Raw genomic sequence first — 19047 nt, 5'->3', positions numbered from 1 at the left:
AAACCAGCACCAACATGCTAGCACTCTCGTTTGCTTTCAGACTAAACCTGTAAGATCCACCAGCTCAAGAAGGTTGTTGTAAGAGCCAGTGCCTGTGTTTGGGGGGGGGGGTCTTTCTGCCCAGTCCCTTTTCCTTTTGTGCCATGTCTTTTGGAGCTTTTCTTCATGAGACTGTTAATCTATCAATCTGCTGCACCAACTTTAAGTTTTCTTGCAGTACAGAAGTCCAACCCATTAACATGGAAGCATTAACTTTCATGCTTTTCCAATAAATAACCTCTAGGTGGCACTGAAGTATACTGGAACAAGGCACACCCACAAACAGTGTTTTCTTCAGTTTCACAATCAAACGCCTGCTCTAATGCCTACTCCATTTTCCCCACTCTAACAAATATCCCTGAAAGTGCTCTTGAAGCATAAAAGCAAAACTTGTTGTATTGTTTATTTATATTTTATTGTAAGCTGTCCTGAGACAACCGCTTGTATAGGACGGAATAAAAATATCCTAAATAGATAAATAAATAAAACTGGAGGTCACAGCATTCTCTAAAGAATTCATATACAAGAATGGAAAGATAAATGTGTGGCATAAATGCCTCCTGTGGAAAATCTCTTAGTCTGTTAGCCTGAGAGCAGAGAATTCTTCTCCCTCCTAAAGATCCCATCTTTAAAATCAAGCTTTATTAATTTTGATCCTTACTATCCAACCCTACTGTAAGAGTAGCAATACCTAATGTTCCAAAACACTGAAAAAAGTAAACAAAAAAGGAAAATTGATTCAGGAGAATAGTAGGATGTCTGACTGAAACCCACTTTTTAGAGAGTGGGCCCATCCACATGACACGACAGCCCACTGTGGATTAGCGAACCCGTCGTGAGGCTGTAGAGATGCCTGCAGTTGCCATTTTGCATAGCCATCTCCAACTCAGGGTTGTCCTATCATGTAAAGTCAGCAAGCACAGGTTATATGAAGGAAAAATAACCCTCATACAATGCTAGAATAAACCATGGGTGATGTGAGAGCTGCTTAACCCTACATAACTCGTGCTCACTGAGTTTGCACAACACAACAATCCAGAGCTGGCAAACTGGCATCCTAGGTGCCATGACTCATCATGGGTTCCATAATCTATGGCAACCTAAACAATGTATGAACTGGTTCAATAACTTAATTTAACCTTGAAAGTGGATCTGCTACCATTTTGGATATATTCTGGTCCCTTGCAGAGATTTCCATAATCAAAGCACACATCCCACGGCCACATCCTGTGACTGAGTCCAAAGAGTGTGGTTTTACATCACAAAAGGATGCCTCCTTTCATTCGTTATGCATCTGCCAGAGGCTGAAGATTTGCTTTGCAAAGTGACACAGCAACACCCGCCCTGTTTTCCTGTTTTCTCTGTCCCATTCTACCTCTGCCAGTTTTTGGGTCGCATTTGTACCAATCCGATGCTGCCTGCAGCTCTCACTACAGCCCAGGTTTGCAAGGCTGCCCACTTTCCCTCTCAAAACACCACTTCAGCTGTTCCATCGCTCCCCCAAATGTCTCCCACTTTCCCTGCTCCAGATGGAACAAGCACACCTCCCGCTCCTCCCCTGACACGAGGTGCCGGGCGCTCCCTACCTGTTCTGTTGAAGGGTGAGGGTGCCTCTGAACTGGCTGACGCCACTCGCTCTTGCTGCCTGAAGAATTCGCGGGGGTTCTCCGGGCGCTGAGCAATGATGGCGGCTGCCTCCTGCCGGGACGTGAGGGGGAGAGGCAAGCGCAGAGGGTCAGCACAGCTGGTCCTTTGATGCACGCGGACCCCCTCCCGCTGCCCCCGCCCCCCAGTGCTCACCCCCCCATGCAGCTGCCAAGCGAGACCGACAGCATGTGATGCGCACCACGCGCATCCGGTGCCCCCCGTGCCCCACCCTGCAGAAGCCACAGCAGACGAGGACACAGGACAGCGATGCCCACTCAGCTCGGCTGGGGACACGAGGACGGCGTGACAAAGGCAGAGAGACAAACGCAACCGGAGGCCTGCCTCGCTCCCCCCACCCGGTAATACTGACCCCCGCCCTGCTTAAGCACAGACTTTGCTAGTCGCCACCAACACACTCCAGCTTCACACGCCCCGAGACAACACTCCCCGCTGAGCCCCCCACACTGCTCCTCGGCACACAGCCTGGCGGCCCACATGCAGCAGCGGCCCGGCGGGTGCGCGGCGGCCGGCTGCCTCACAACGCATGCTGTGCCCCGGGGCCGCACTCACCTCCACCTCTGACTCAGGCTTTTTGGGCTGCTGCCTGTCCTCCTCGTCCTCCTGCTCCCCCTGGGGAGAGAGGTCAGCGTCAGCCCCAGGGCACCTCAACCACACCGGAAGGCCCTAGTTTGCTTTCCCTGACCTACTACAAAGCTGGAGTGAGGAAGAGCTCCTGGGCAGCAACGCCTCATCGCCTGCTCGCCGAGTCAGTCCCCCGGGACACCAGCCAGCCTTGGTGCTGAATTCCTACCTCTGCCAACACCTGGAGGAGCCAGTAGCAAACTGGGCAGCCTCCCCAGCTCTCGAAGCATCACTTACAAAGATGGACTGCTCCTTCAACCGCTGCTTGGCTTCCTCTGCTTCCAAGCTCTGCTGCTTCCGCCTGGCAGGAAGAGAACAGAGAATGCTTGAGCACAGAGCTCAGGATGCTGGAGCAGACGCCCTAGCTTGGCTTCCTAGAATTTAGCTGAATATTCCCCTCTCCCTCAATTTAGTATTTGTAGCCATTCTGGACCCACAGAGAACACTCCAAAATCTGGCTCCGTTATTCCCAATTTATGCACCTCTGAAAGTTGCTACTATATCCTCTCTCAGGTTCCATTTCTTATTAATACTATGATTATCGATACATCTCCATCCCACCCTTTTCCCACCTAGGACCAGAGGTAACTTCCATGGTCCTCCCCTCTCCCTTTTATCATCACAGCAACTCCCAGGTAGGTTAGATGAGAGGCAGTGACTGGACCAGAGTTACACAGTCCACTTCACTGTCTGAGCAGGGAATAGAGCCTGGATCTCCCCAGTGCCAAGCTGGCACTCTAACCACTCTGCAACACTGCCTCTCTTATCAGGTCTAAAAGCACATATTCCATTTTTCCTTTTGCTCTTAATTCCTGCACTCATTTCCACTGGTTCCCTCTAAAACCCTTCCAACCCTACTGTAAAACTTCTTCGGACCTATTTTTAATATGGAGCAGATACAAACTAAAGAAGATTCCCACTCTACTCTACCCAGCAGGAAGAACTGAAATCCCCAACATTTCTGTATGCTTGTCAAGAGAATTGTATTTGAATGGCCTCCAGTATGTGCTCTCATTTAAAAATCTTTGTTACATCTGATCTCCCTTTCCTATGGGTTAGGCTTTCCAAGTCCAACTATTATACTTCTTACCTTGTTGGTTGCAAACTAAGTATGTTTGGTTCTTCAGGTTTTCTAATTTATAACTCTGTCATTTGACAAGTGTAAGCAGGATTCATTGTTGCACAGAAAAATGATAAAATATTTATTCTTTTCAACTACCTGCCATAAACCTGAAGAAAATGAGCAACATATGCACATATATATTCCATCCAGGCTGGGTTCAGTCTACTTTTATGCTCAAATTCTACCCCACTACATTAAAAAAGACCTTCTTTGGAGCTCCACTGAATTTAGTGGGACTTATTCCCTCTCTGGTAAGCTTGCCTAGGAATTCAGCCATACTAATGTTTGAACTGTTATGGAGCAGCATGGCCAAAGTCCTTGAAATTCCAGGACACCACAAAAGATAGACTGTTAATTGTACAACTGGGATTCAAAATGGAATTTTCTGTGGCCATTGGCAGATCATTCTCCCCGTCCCCAGATAAATATGGAAGAGATGGCAAAGACATCCTTGTCAGCCTTTTTCTAGCCTATTCTGTCAGGACACCCACCAACAGGTGCTACCTTGACCAAAGAAACCAACTCACCTGTTAGCAAAAAAGCATAGTAAACAAAAGAATTGCACAAGCCATTTGTATAAACCACTCCAAACCTCCGAAACAAAGAAGAGAAAATCGGTCAGTAGAAGGCCAATGTGGTGTATTATCCTGATTTCAGGCTTCTTAGCTTCAGAGAGGAAGCCCTTTCCATGTCAGTCTGACTGCTACGGTGCCCCTTCACACTTGCCACAAACCCTCTGTATGCTGCAGAGAATTCTGGATAGTGTTCTAGGATGCTCAGGCTGGCATAGCAAACAGTGCTGATAGGGCCTGCTAAGCTGAGCATGGCACTTGGATTGCGAGCTTCAGATCTCTACTCGGCCAAGAGCCTCGCTTGGTTACCGTAGGGCAGTCTCTCTCAGCCTGCCTAGCCTACCTCACCATGGATGACCTCCTTGGAAGAAACATGTTCTAACAATGTAATACACGTCCAAATGGGGCTAGGGCTCACCGGACCACTGCACTCTAAAAGGATGAGCAAGACCCTCCCCTGCCACACCAATAATCACGTTAACAGTGAGTTACTCTTGTGAACAACAGCAGGAGTGGCAGGGCATCTGGTCGTAATGAGCAGGCATGTAGGGCCATCAGGCAGGGGGGCAGCCCCCGAGACAGAACAACATTCTTGCCCAACGAGGAAGCATGCAAAAGAAAGAGGCGTGCTTCCACTGGTGCCCCGCCACCAGAACCCTTTCTTTCTCCTTTCTCCCTTCCCTCAGAGGACAGGAAGCCTCATTCTGACTGGGCTGTGCTGGTCACTAGCCCTTTTTCCTCCCAACCAGTAGTGCTGCCAGTAGCTGGGCTGGGCCTCCTGGGACACCCACTTGGTCTCTGGCTCCCCACTCCTCCCACTGGGGCAAACACCCTCTCCCTTCTCACGGATTTCGGAAACATCGTGCCGAGGGGGCTCCTCTGCTGACTTTCTACATTTGGTTTCATCAGGATGGCACACGGGATGGAAGAGAAACCGTGGCTGACCCCAGTGGATGGGGAAACATCTTTTAAAGGCAAGAGGAAACAAACAAACAAAAAACGCCCTGCAGCCAAATCATGACCAACACAAGGCCATGCATATGGAAATGTCAGAAAGTGGTGGACAAGGATACCCACAGCTGCCCCTGATCTACGGGGTGAGGCAACATCAGTCCATCTCGGCATGCCAATAAATCCTGAAGCTGTTCCGCCACTTCCCTGGATCCACAGCACTGCCACCAATGCCAGACCCCAGGCGGTGCTTGCCTGTGCTCCTCGATCTGCTCCTCGCGCTCCCGGTAGCGCTTCTCACGCTCCTCTTGCTCCTGCCTCTCTTGCTCCATGCGCTCTTGCTCGAAGCGCAGCCGCTCATCCAGGGCTTTCTTCCGTTCTTCCTCTTTGCGCAGCTCCTCCTCTTTCTACAGGGGAGGGAAGAGGTATTGTGGATCCGGCTCCACGTGTATCATGCCTCCACATCACAGGCTGATGAAGCATGGAAAGATGAGTGTGCACACGCAAATGCCTGGGATTGTCCTCTCTAGGGCTCCCTTGCTAAAATCACCCACCTTGGCCTGCTCCCAGAATTGCTCTCGGTTGAGTCGTTTCATCTCCACAGCGGCATCAGTTTTCTGATAGGAGGTGCCCTGGAATGAAGAAAGCCAGTCAGAGGAGGTGCGCATGCACTTGTGTCTGCATTATAAGCAGAGCCAGAACCGCGTTTTTGAAGATCCTTCAGAAAGACACTCTCAGTGGGCCCCCCCTCTCTGTGACTCCACCTTCGCACGGCACATTCAGCTGCTGCTCTTGCTGCTCAACTTCTTTCCTGTAATTGCTCCTCTCTGCCTGCCTGATGGGCAGCACACAGGCAGGGGCATCTCCACTCCTCCTTCTCACCACCTCCATCGCCTGGGCCACAGCAAGGGGCAAGTGAAGAAGCAGGCTGCATTAGTGAAGGGGAGGAGCAACTTCAGGAGGCTCCTGTCCATCGCGGTGTGGGCCTCAGTTGGTGCCCAGCCATGGCTACCCTGGACACTGGCCCCAGGGACATGCAGGGGATGTTTGTTAATTCAGCTGAAAAAGCGGCTGTCACATTCTCACCGGAGCAGGGGTCCTCAAACTGTTTCAACTGGGGGCCAGCTGAAAGGTGCTGGCGGTGGGCACGGGTCACCAAGACGGTGCCAGCGGGGGGCGTGGGCTGGTCAGGGAGTGGGGGCAGGAGGTGTGCGCACGTGCAATGAGGCAGGGGCGGGGGGCGCACGTGGCGAGGCAGCGGCTTGCTCACACGGAGATCATTTTCTCAGAGCGAGTCCAAAACGATCTCCACGCAAGCAAGCCACTGCCTCACCGTGTGCCCACACATGCATGCGCAGCAAGTCCAAAACCTCTGAGGTGGGCCGGATAAATGGGCATGGTGGGCCAGATCTGGCCAGCACACCGTAGTTTGAGGACACATGCACTAGAGTGCTCTGGCATTAACATCTTTTGTCATGTATACTAATCACCTGGAGGTAACTGGCAGAAAGCTCCCTAGAAGCACTTTAGGAGTGATTGGGCCTTCTAGAGGATTTGTACTTGGCAGGCAATCTGTAACAGCAGCAACACAACTCTTAGCTTTAAGCAGATTTCACCCCAAAATGCGGAGGCAGTGGGTGTTGCCAACCAGGGACCATGGGCTTGGCTCGCTGAAGAGGGAGCCAGGAGCATTACCACAGGCTGGGCGTTCTCATCCTCCCGCAGGCGAAGGCGGTGCAACACTGGGCTGGCGATGCGGGCCAGGCCATTGGAAAGCCGCTGCCCGATAGCCCCTGGGTCGATGTCTTCCACGCTGCTGGCATTGACAATTACATCCACACCCTGCAGGACAATCAAATCACACAGAACAATGAGCTCAGATTTTCTGGGACAGGAAATAAAGCAGCTGGCCAGAAAGGTGTTTGTGAAGACCCCCTGACTGGCAGAGGCGAACTGCTCAATATCAATCTATTGTACGTCGGGGTGGATAACTCTGAGCAACTTTCACTCCCTCAGTTCTCTCCACCCTCCATGGGCCACAGTCCGTTGGTCAACCTGAGAATGATCTTTTTATGGACAAGAATGATGTCTGCAGCCCCACAGAGTGTCAAAAAGGTAATGGTTAGCTTGTCTGCAAGTTAAATGCGACCCTTATCAGGCCCTGTAGCAGCTATGGACCTCAAAGGGTAAGATTTAGCCACTAAGCAAGCTTATAAATGTGGTACTTCATAGTGCTGCGGAGAGAATTGTTTTTCCTAAGAAAAGGTGAATGTTTTTTCAAGGGCTGGGGGCAGCAAGGGCACATGCAGCCTTTGAATGTGTGCTCCTTGCTCATCTCCCCCACACCTGCTGCCCTCATTTGTCAAGCCCAAGCCCAAGCCCATCCAAGGCACAGGCTGATGGTTGCCTCGACATGTGGTCCTAACAGTAGTAGCTGCCCCCTGCCCAACTTGTACTCCTCACCCCACAGCTTATCACTGACCTGGAAGAACTCTGCAACCTTGGCCACATGGCTGGCACAGGCACACTTGCGGGCATCGGCTACATCCTCTCCCACCTGTCAACAATGGGGAAGCACAGGGGCGGAAAGTGTTAGTGCTGAGAAATGCTGCGCTCTGCTTGGATAGCAGCAGACATCCTCCTCTTGCACTAGTCCTGATCTGCAGTTGAAAGAGCATCTGGATAACCCAGAAGTGGCAGCACAGGGAAGGGTGGCACAAGCACATCACAAAACCCAGTGGCTTTCCCTGGATTTCAGAATGGAAAGCAGGTCCCACGGTCATTTGCCCCAAGGAAGGGCTCCTCCCTGTGAGATAGACCGAGAAGTGGAGAGACAAGCTGCACTACTGAACTGCCTCTTCACACCCTGGCCCAGTTTATAAGCTGTACCCTCAAGCTGTCAGAGGAATACGCCTGAAGTAAGACCCTGCAGAGCCACCTTCCCCAACGGTGCTGCTGTGTGGGGAGGATGCAAATGGTAGGCATGTACATGTGAAGGGCACTGAGTTGCAGAAGGTGCTACAAAGCCCAGGGATCACAATCAGAAGCTGCTGTACGCAGCACTTGCACACATTTGCTGAATTCCTGGAGAACAGAAGCATGCCCTTATTCAGTCCTTCCAGCTCCGCACCTGCCAAATGTCTGGTTTTGGAGTGGGGGCAGGATTTATTTTCTACTGGTCCTTTTGTTGCAAATGAGTGATGTATTTCTTCTTTTAAATTGTAAATCATGTTGGAAACTTGGGGGGGTCCTTCTCCCCTGCCCCTCAGAAAAGCAGCATTTAAAGATTTCACAAGCCAGGATATGAGTGGGGTGAAGCCAGCAGAGGCAAGCCTTGAAGGAAGCAGGGCAAGGAGGACAAATGTCTGTGCAGGATCAATTTGTTGGATGGCTAGGCAGGGTCCAAACTAATTCCACTAGAGGGCAACACAGACAAATTAATGAAAATCTGACGGTCAGCAAAAAAGGTCTGCTAGAAAGACCAACCTTGGCATCATTGCTGCTCTGAGAGTCAGCTTCCTGTGCCTCAGAACTCAGGCGAGCATTCATGCCAAGCCTCACACATGATGGGGGACACATTCTCTTTTACATAGAGCTTATCTCCATGCTAGAAAAAAGCCACACGTGTCTGGCCCCCAAGCTTGAAATCACAGGGCCTACATCCACCAGCTTTCACCATTATGGAACAGTCTGAACAAATTTAGTCCAGTCTGTATAGGCCCTCTGGGCTGAGGCCCTGAAGGGCCTTGAACTTTATGCAAGGCACAGAAGGGAGAATTTCCGCTTGTGTGCCTTTTCCCACCAGAGGACTGTATTGACAGGAAAAGCTGCATCTGGTGGAATTTTCCCCTGCTCTGCAATGCTTAAAGATACAGACATTCAGCCTGTGGGGAGAGCAATTGTTATCTTGTGTCCCATACAAAGAATGCAAGTTCTCCTTAAGAAAGGGCAGAATCCCACCCCCAACCCCAGCCCCAGCCCCAGGTTAGATGTAGGCCTTACCCAGTTAACAAGGACATATTTAGGTAGGGTGGCCTGGGGATCTTTGACACTGCAGAATCCGTACATCACCTTCTGATTCACAAAATGGCTGGAGAGCTCTTGTAGGCCACCAGCTGGGAAAAGAAAGCAAGGCATTCATGGGACACAGGCAATTGCTCCAAATGCTTCTGGCTTTTTTTTTTCTTTTGTGGAGAGAAAAGAAACACATGATTAAAGTGAAAATGTTCCTATAACCTTTTGCATATGCCCCTGCCAAAGGTCATGTCCATCTAATTCCCTGATGAAGCCCTGATGTTAATTCAGTTCTGCTTTTTGATTTCTTTATTAGATTTGTATGAAAGCTGCCCATTAGCATCACACTCTCTCGAAGAACAGGGGTAAATATAAATGGCTAAGGCTAAAGAACACAAATGATGTAAGGTTGCCTGAACAAGAGGAGGTAGGGTAGAGGCAGAAATACTTACTTCCAGAGGCAGCCAGTTTCAGGTTGTCAGAGTCATCTTCGTAAGTATACAAAGCCCTGGAAGAGAGAATCATGAACACAGGTTTGGAGAAACAGGCGGAGTGAGTGCGAGAGAAGAGAGCAAAATCCTCTGTGATTCCAATTGTGCATAAAGGAAACCCAGATTCAGTGCTAAGAAAAGCTGAATGGTAGGAACTGTACAGTTTAGGGAGATTAAAGATTTTGCATATATTGACTTACTTTTGCACAGTTTAGTCTGCTGCTGCAGTCCTCAGGGAGGGCAAGGAACTCTGTTCGGTGCTGAAGCCCCACCACCTAGCCACCAGGGGCCCAAGGATCTCAGGCATGAGAGATACCCAAACACACCCCTTCACAGCCCACAACACCTTCTTCTTTTAAATGGAAGTGGAGCTCTAAATGTCATATTCTGAACCAAATTCTGCACTGGCTTGGTGGTTGCACAGAATGAGCAACACACACAGCCCTTAGAGAAACATGGTTTTGTGGCACCTTAAGGATTAATAGATTAATTATAGGAGAAGCTTCCATGAACTGAACTGCACTGCACTCCATCAGATGACATTTCAGGTGTGGGTGTGTGTGGCTGGGTGTTACAGAAGGTAATTAAACCCCAGAACATATAGAAGTGGCATCACATTATTCTTAGCAGCCATGGATAAGAGTTGCGGAGACCACAAATGTCCTGGCATTGGGAAAGCTAATTAACACATGCAGACATCGAGCACTAACCATCAAAAGGCTTTGTGCCCCTTCATGGCTCCTCCTCCTCAATGAAGAATGAAGGTGGTCATGGGAAAGCACAGGAGGGCTATGAACTGAAGGTCATATTTGGAAACATCGCCCTAGAAACTTCTGCAGCTGAGATGTCTTATCTGAAGGTACCCATAGCATTTTTTAAAAATAAATCCTTTATGGCAGTTCAAGGTGCAAGGAATGTACCTCTGGACTCAGCGGTTTCTCATTCTAACATCCTCTTGAAGTGTCTTTGCCCAGGAATGGCCAGTTTAAGCTCAGTATTCAGATCGCTCTGGGAAGCAGAAGTGCCCTCCTGCAGATTTCTGCATGTTGCTGTTTCTGATGTCAGTTCTGAATTCAACTGAGCAAGAAGGCTAGAGGGCCTTTGTTTCAACTTAAAGGGCAATGGCAGAATGTCAAAAGAATATCCTTACTTCAGAGAGAACCTAGATAGATGCTTGAACCCAAGACTGCTTTGTGCAGAAAGGTGCATCTATGATGTTGCTGTGAGGACAAGGGACTCCCCAAGGTGGCAGCTGACACATCTGCCCCTCTTGTACTTCCAGGTGGGCAATTAGCAGGCAGAGCTGGGTCCACAAAGTCGTTTGCTCTGCACCCCCACACCCCACTCTCATGTTCTCCTCATCTAGCCTTACCAATCTGGCCCTCTCCAGCTATATCAAACACCTACTCCCCCCAGGGATTTTACTGGGTGTGCCATCGGGGGGGTGGGGGCGTTGTAGTCCAATGCCTCTGGAAGGTGCTGTATTGCAGAAGGCTGCACCATGAACCCTAGAGGTAAACCAATCTCCTTGCCTCCTCAAGCATCTCATTAGTAAGATGAACTGTTTGGCAGGTCACGTGAGGCACTGAGGGGTGGAGGAGGGGGCCTCGATCACACAGGGGCAAACTAATGATGGAGGGGGAGAGAGAGAAGCTGTTCCCTTCTGGCAAGGTCGCCCACCCGGAGAGTAAAACCCACGCATGTTGCCACCAGTGAACGGCTTGCCCAATAGTGGGCAGCAGGCAGTAGAAGGGAGAGAAAATAGTGGAATTAAAGCGGCAGCAGCGGAAGCATATCCATGAGGCATCCTGGTTTGTGTGAAGGGGCCTCCATGGAGACGGTCTCTAAGATACCACCCTCTCCTCCGTATCGGCTCAGAGAGTCCACTCCCTCCCCACCCTTGCCAATCAGCCAGCGGGGATCAGCTCCAAAGGCTTTCACACGCCCCACCCAAGTGCACCGGGTTCTGTTCTTTTCGCCACCTCTTTTCAGGCCCTCCTGGGAAGGGGGAGGAAAGAGCAAGGAGAACTGGTCCAGGCTGTGTGGGTGGAGACAAAATCTCAGCTTATCATGGCAACCAGCATCCTTCTGTCACCATGACAACCACACTGCCATCCAGCTGGGACACAGTTCAGATGACGACGGTGGTGGTTTACTGGGAAGTTGTATGTGTGGGATTTCAATGGCAGCTGGCCGTGTGCTGTTCCTACCACGTGCGGCGCCATCATCGCCTCGCGGGTCAGGAGGGACCTTCCCCACTGCGCACTTCCAGGGCTGTCGTGGGAGTTTGCTGAGTTGCGTCTCTTTCAGGAAAGCATGCACTCTGTGTGCTGAATTGCCAGATTCTTCTGCTGTTCACATTCCAGTGCAGGCTTCCCCCAGTCCTGGGGTCCAGAACCCACAAACCCGCATCTCTTGAAAACACCCGTTCACCAGAGAGACTTACTGCACCCACCATTATGCCTTTGGTGCTAAGTGGTCAATTTGCTGCAGCCTTCTGTAGTCGGCATGACCAATGCTCAGGAATCCCGGTAGTTGTAGTCTAAAATGCCTGCAGGCTCCTAGTTAGTCAAGGCTGCTCTAGCCCTTTTTTAGTATCAGGGGAGGGAGTATTACAAACAAGCCCAAGAGCTGACAAAGCAGAGCACTCACGTTTTTCCCCTCAGTCAGCCAACCACACCAAGGGTGATTGCCAATCTGCACAGGGTGGGTAAAAGTCAAGGCAGCGACAGCAGGAGAAGTATCCCTCTTGCACTGTGTGAGGTCTTTTATTTATGCATTTGTTGCATGCATGTTTATTTTATTTTCATTTATTTATTTAAAACATATCTCACCTTTCCCTCTAAGGAGTCCAAGGAAGCATACATTATCCCCCCTCCTATTTTATGCTCACAACAACCCTGTGAGGAGGTCAAGCTGAAAGTCACTGATGGGCTCAAAGTCACCCAGTGAGCTTCAGCTTCAAGGCTGAGTGAGGCTTTGAAGCATTTTTCTGAATCCCTGTCCAAGAACTCCAGTCATGACACCTCACAGGAGTATCTATTCTTTAAACAATGCAAATTGTGTCATTCCGGGTAGCTGCCTGCCTGCTGTATTTGCCATCCAGCCCATGTCACCAGTCACTTGAACCCAGGTTTCCCTTCTGAAACCTCCTTGTCCCCTCTACAGGGGACAGCGCAGTTGCCAGAGAAGGCTCTTGCTCTGATCACACCTAAAGTTTACACCCATCTTGACTGGATGCCAGTCTGCCTCCCATTCTTCAATCGATGACACCGCGGCTCCCCTGGAGGAATGTGACCGGTAGACAGAGATGCTCTTTTCTGCTCCTGGTCAGAGAGCCCTGCTGTAGTTGGAGGTCCCTGGCTTGGAGCTGCTTTGTCCACTGGTTTACTGGGCCTTGCACAAGCCTGGAGTAAGGTTGCTGGCTGGCTTGCCTCCCTTTTGTCACACACTGTGGGATGCTCTGCAGCATCTTTATTTCTTGACTTAGGGAGGTTTTCTGGATCCAAGCAGCAAGAAATCTCAGCATGTATTGACTGGCTATTCCCGTTTTCTCCAACCTGATGCCCTCTGGGAATTGGTCTACAACTTGCAGCATCCCTGCGGGACAGCTGGACTCTTCCTTCACTGACACAGAAGAAAGATATCAATGCTTCGAAGCACCCAAAAGTACATCAAACAGGTAGTTAAAAGGGCCAAGAAACAATCCACTGTTGTGTCTTTGCGCCTGTTCCTGGAGGTTGATGTAAAGGGCCTGGAGGCAGAACTTTGCAGAACTGGGAAGGCCTCTATGCCAATTGCTCTTCTCAAGCTTCCAGAGGCACTAGCAGTTCACGGCATGAAGAATCCAGGCTTATTCTTGGCTATGCCTGCCTTCCATATAGCCAATAGCTTGACAGGCCATCCCCCATGTGCTGAAACACCTCCATTAGCTGAAAGCCAGCTACTGGCTGGTTCTCAGATTAGCATATTTTTATCCAAACATCCTCGGGGGACACGCCAAATGTTTGGATGAGACTGAACAAGAATGATGCTAAACACAATATTGCATCTGATTTGTCAGAGGCTTTCTTTAAAAAAAAAAGCAAGAGAGCAGGAGAGGAAAAGAGAAATTTGTCAATGCTGCGCTGTCCAAGAGAACTATGCTGTTCTGATGTAAAGGTCATCTCTCGAGACAAAGGACATCTGGTAACCGTGGCTCATCCTGACATGAAGTCACATGGACCGTGCAATGAACGCATGTTTGTGGTAGATGCACACTTTGCATGCCGAAGGTCATCCAGGATCTCTGCCAGTCTGAGCAGACCAGACTCCCCCGGCTGAGGACCCTCCTCACGCATTAGACAACAATCCCCACTATCCCAACCCAGTTCCGTGGGTTGGGGGAAACTGGCGTGGGCAATACTGGGGCAGATGGACAAAGATATCCCTCGCATGAGCAGATTCCTGCGTCTTCTCATTTTCTGAGACTGCCTGCTTCCCCAATATGGTGGAACTTTCCACCTTTTTATTTTCCTAGCATTTTAAAAGCTAGTATTGTTTTTAATATTGATTTTATGTATTATTGTTTTTTATGTTATCACCACCCTGAGACACTGTAAAGGGGAGGTTAAAAATTTTGTTTAATAAACAAACATACATACAAACATACTCTGGCTAATGTTCAGAAATGCTGGGAGTTATTGGACAAAACATCAGAGCACTGTTCGGGAAGGTTCTTTGTGCCACTCTCTCTCAGCATCGTTTCCCATCTTTGTTGGGGATAATGGGAGTTGTTGTCCAGCACACATAGAGCACTCCAGACCGGGGAAAGCCGCTCTAAGGAGCTTAAGCAACAAACGGGGTGCCAGATCAACTCCTCTGCTCTCTCCGCGGCACTTCAGGGCATGAGCCTTGTGTTCTCAGCAGAGACTGCTGGACAGCTGCAGTGAGGTGAACTTGCCTTGGGATTGTGGCTGTCGACAAGAGGCATCATCTGCTTGCTCCCCACAGTGCCTCCTGGGATACTGCCTGGACAAATCGGAGGGGAGGAAATGGGGCGAGGGCAACCACAACGAACCTCTGAGTATCTCTCAGGCTCATCAGGGCTTCTTGGCACCATTGGCTGTCACAATGTGCAAACCTGCCCACCGAGTGGCCAAAGGTGATCCACTGAGTATCATGGCTGGGCAGGGATCCAAACCCGACTCTCAGTGGCCCAAGTCCAGCATTCTCCCTGACTCTCAGACAATCTGAATTACTGCGTTTAGAGATGAGGTTACTACACTGTATTCCATTTTTAATCATCTTATACCAAGTAATTTTGAGTTGGTCCCTCTCTAACCTGTCTCAAGAGGATCACTGAGAGGATAAAACAGGATAACCCTCCCTAGACCACACAGAGTCTCTTCTCCCTAGAGAAGAGACAGGTCATAAACATGATAAATAGCTATTGGCAGAATCTCTGTCCCGTTTATTTCCAAAAGAGGAAACACCTAGTTTTCTTTTCCAGGCACACAAAATATTCTGATTGCCTGGACTCTGTTGGTAGATCCTTTAATTTTTGTGACAGAAGTATGAAGGGCAAATCACAACCTGCTTTTTCCAGACCCATTCAGTACTTTACGTCATAATCCCATATATTGTTTGACAGCTAAAAGTCATACAAGGCATTAAAGGCCTTTGCTAATATCCTTCCCCTTGGACCAACATGATTATACCCTGATCTGTAGGGATGGCCCGAATGGAGCTGGGAGCTACACCACTCACAGGTTTTCCCTTCTCGCTCCTCACACCTCTGTGGTCTCAGGGCTGGCCCGGCCACCTGATTCAGCTGGCAAAAAGGTGTGTTGTGTGACAGAAGATAGACTTGGCTTCTGCGTGGTACAGAAATCTATTTGCTTTTTGAAGTGCTGATGCCAAGAAGGAGGGGGAGTGACATTAGGGCTTTGGATGGAATATTGGGTTATGTGAACTTTAGACAGGAGAGCATCCATGTACTCTGTATCGGCACAGAATTTGTCATTTGGCAATGGAAAATCTAGTTCTGTAGTACATAATACGTGTGTTGTTGCTGCTTAATCAAGATTCTAGCTCTCATGATTATAGGGATAAACTTGACTGTGTAGGCACAGTTTGATGTTTATGTTCAGACAGGGCTTCTGCTGATTGGTGAGATTCTGGTATGTAGCCCACGCCATACTCTGCCTCATAGTTCCTATTCCCAGTCCTCCCCATTTATTCAGAAACCTTTCCCTCATCTCAATTTGTTTCCCTTCCTTCCCCTGCCACCCCAGCTCTTGCCTAGGGACTCAAAATCCTTTTGATAACCTGATCATTACAAAATTGGAATTATGCAAAATAAAGGCACAAAAATGTAATTTGCATAATTTATTTCAAGCACATTAGTATTTCTTTGGTACCAGGTGCTTCACCCTGGCTTCCACACAGCAATGAGTAAGATCACGCAACATGACAAGCTACTCTAAAGGCTGAGCATAGGCTATGTGTGGGTTGTTGCTGAACCATGGATTTTTGCATGGTGTGAACTCAACCATGCCAACAGACCATGGATTGAAAACCACAAACCCATGAAGAGAAACCATTGTTTGTTGGGCTGTGAACTGTAGCTCATTTGTGGTTAACACAGAATAGAAACAGAATAGAGTCCAACCCCTTGCTCCACTTCCACATGTGGTCACCCATCTGACTGCAGGCCTGTGCCTTTCCAGCTTAGCACACATGAGTTGACCTGCTACCTCAACATATAGCTATGCAGGATCATGGTTTGTTAGCATGGCTGGGTTCATGTAACATAACTCAAGTTTCAATAACCCACAGTTCAATGACAACCCACACTCAGCCTTGTGTGTGGGTTTTTATGTTGTGTGAACCCAGTGATTAAATAGAACCACCACCCAATTCACAGGACAGGGCATAAAAGCCATTACTAGGGATCACAGAATAGCCCTGTCTTTGCTTCATAATACTAAAATGGGTATATTTTAAGGAAGAATTGGCAGCAACTCAGTCTTTCTTGTGCATAATCAGTTCTCCCTTGCAAAGCAGAGCTTTGGTGCTGACTAGGCACAAACTAGTCCTACCCCCCAGACAGTTTTGACCTGTCCCTTGCCACCCCGCAAGCCAGGCAAGTCCCACCAAAAGGAAAGCGACCCTTTCTGCACTCCCTTGGTATGTGCAATGAGGGATTCGAAGGTTCAGGAAGCATTAGCCTCCACCCCTCTGCATTGCCCTGGCAGTCATGAGACTTGGGACAAGCATTTGCTGAAGCAACATGCATGCCCAGCTTTAGAACTTCTGCTGCTGCACAGATCCTCCTTTCCAGTCTGGGTTCAAGCCTAGTTTAGGGAGCAAAACTGCCTTGGCCACCTTGGAAGATCACCCACAGCAGGAGCTTGATTTGGGGAGTGCTCCCCTGCTGGGACTCTCCGAAGCACCAACTATCATTGGGAAGTTTGGCCAGGGCTGCGGGGCACCCATCTGCAGTGGCTCCAGCTCCATCTGGTTAAATGCTCCCCCTCCACCTTGGTCATTGCCCTGGTGCCTTCCAGATGTGTTGGGCTGTAACTTGCATCTTTTACAGCCAGCAAGGCCTATGACTATGTTGGCTCAAGATAGTGAGCATTGTAGCCCAACACATCTGGAGCCACCAAGTTGAGGCCGGCCGGCTCACAGGTTCTTCATTTTATTCCCTTTGCTTTTTCATATTGACATGAAGCTACTGGAGAGGTCATCTGGGGATTTGGGGTTAGGCTGATGATAGCTGGACCCATGGCCGGTTTTTTTGGTTACTGCCAAGGAGATTGAAGTCCTGGACTATTTCTTTGATGCAGAGAAGACTTGGAAGTAGACTAACAAGTTGATCCTGAACCCAGAGATAGTTCAGATGGTTCACAGAAAAACTTTTCAGAACAAAAAAAATAGCTGATAAACATTCAAATAAATAACTGAATAACTAGTGTTTTAAAAAACAGAGGAACCTATTGTACCTAAATCAGGAATGCTGAACACATGACCCTCCAGATGCTGTTGGACTGCAACTCCAAGCAGACTTAGTCAGCATAGCCAGTGGAGAGGAATGATAGGTGTTGCAGATCAACATCCGGATGACCACACATTTCCCATCCTGACTTAAACCTTTCCAGCCATTCTGGAAGAAGCAGAACACACACAAACACTCTAGTCACCTATCTCTACAAGTACTAGTGGCATCTAGTACCTTTTCCATCCAGGAACAAGTGTTTCAGCAGTCGCTTCTTAGCTCATGCTGCTGGCAACGTTATGGGGACCCAGCAATAATTTGTTCCCCACCTCCAGTGAATGCACCAGAAAAGCTGCAGCACTAGCACCAGCTGGCTGTGTGTAAAGAATGTGCCAGCTAAGCATTTCTGAGGAGATGGATGCTGCACCCAGCCCAGGAAAGAAGGAACCCAGAATGGGAGAAATCCCTTTGGGGGCCCAGTGCACGAAGGCAGGAAGATTTAACATGGGGTCCAGAATTAGCCAAGGGCAAAAGAGACTCCATTCACGCCACAGTCTTCAGCCTCTGCAGATTCATGACTCCTTGAAAGGACTTGAGGAAAAGAAGTGGCATGGCCAGAGCCAGGATTGGCACTCAGGGTGGCCAAGATGGGAAGTGCAAAGGGCTGCAAGAGAAGCATCAAGAGAAAGCAGCAATGTGGTGGGATACTAAACCTCTGGCTTATGATTCCCACTGCAAGGTTCTTACACATGTGCGCGTGCACATGCACAGCTTTGCCAAGTTCAGGACCCAGAACTGTCAGGTGCATGCAATACCCTTTGTAAGGCAGGCGGGCAAGGCAACAGCCACGCTGCAGGGAGCCAGACACAGATAATGGCACAAATGAGATCGACTCTAATCCAGAAAGCCAAATCCCCTAATTGGCAGCTCAGGACAAGGCTCTTTCCTGGAATGCAGCTGCTGTTGGAGGAGACAGCACTCAGATGTACCTCTGGCCCCAGGCAGCATCACAGGGAGAGGGGCCCTGAATTCAAGCGGCTTTAGGAGGTGTGCAATGGGTGGTCTGACCCACAGAGTTGGTGAGATGGGACTGGTGAACATCCCAGACTGTCCAGAGCAACAGAGGCAGAAGGAGCTGGGAGAAGGCACTGTAGAACTGAAGGGACCCCCGGTATCATCCAGTCTAACTCCCTGCTCAATGCACACTCTGCAGTGCAGGGTGCAGCTATAGCAGCCCTGACAAATGGCCATCCAGCCTCTTTTGAAATAACTCCAGCAAAGAAGAGCCCATCATGTTGCTTTTGCTTTGCTAGGAGAACCCGACCCTCAGCGACACCTTGCTGGCTACAGAGTTCTGCAGATACTGGCATGCCCATGAGCTCCCCAGAAACGAATGGTAGCCCTGGAGACATTCACCAGACATCATGCTGAGGGGTCACAGGGGTTATAAGCCTTCCTGAAGGAGTGTCTGCAACTGCTTAGGGCAGCTTCCCCTGCTTGGTGCCCTTCAGGGCATGCAACCTGGGGGGAGCTGGAGTTGCAGCCCAACACAGCTGGAGGGTACCGGCTGGGCAAGGCCAGCTTAAA

General features: G+C 49.5%; 1 protein-coding gene across 7 annotated transcripts in view; it reads right to left on the bottom strand.

The window, feature by feature from the left end:
* DBN1 (drebrin 1) overlaps window positions 1-19047 on the bottom strand; it is a 37902-nt gene that overhangs the window by 6655 nt on the left and 12200 nt on the right. For 4 of the 7 annotated variants that reach the window (XM_044450996.1, XM_044450997.1, XM_044450999.1 and 1 more), the window contains exons 2-10: window positions 9441-9496; window positions 8977-9089; window positions 7457-7531; window positions 6670-6816; window positions 5529-5606; window positions 5230-5381; window positions 2566-2629; window positions 2257-2316; window positions 1626-1737 (exon numbers count right to left, since the gene is read on the bottom strand). In XM_044450996.1, coding sequence (XP_044306931.1) covers window positions 1626-1737; window positions 2257-2316; window positions 2566-2629; window positions 5230-5381; window positions 5529-5606; window positions 6670-6816; window positions 7457-7531; window positions 8977-9089; window positions 9441-9496 — 857 coding nt within the window. Of the gene's footprint in view, window positions 1-1625; window positions 1738-2256; window positions 2317-2565; window positions 2630-5229; window positions 5382-5528; window positions 5607-6669; window positions 6817-7456; window positions 7532-8976; window positions 9090-9440; window positions 9497-10189; window positions 10933-19047 lie in introns of those variants that run through there. The other 3 variants (XM_044450998.1, XM_044451002.1, XM_044451001.1) reach the window with 2 other exon arrangements.

This window comes from Varanus komodoensis, unplaced genomic scaffold (assembly GCF_004798865.1).
Source record: "Varanus komodoensis strain SLA01 unplaced genomic scaffold, ASM479886v1 scaffold6_1, whole genome shotgun sequence".
NCBI classification, from domain to species: Eukaryota; Metazoa; Chordata; class Lepidosauria; order Squamata; family Varanidae; genus Varanus; species Varanus komodoensis.
This window is presented reverse-complemented; position numbering and strand designations above follow the sequence as displayed.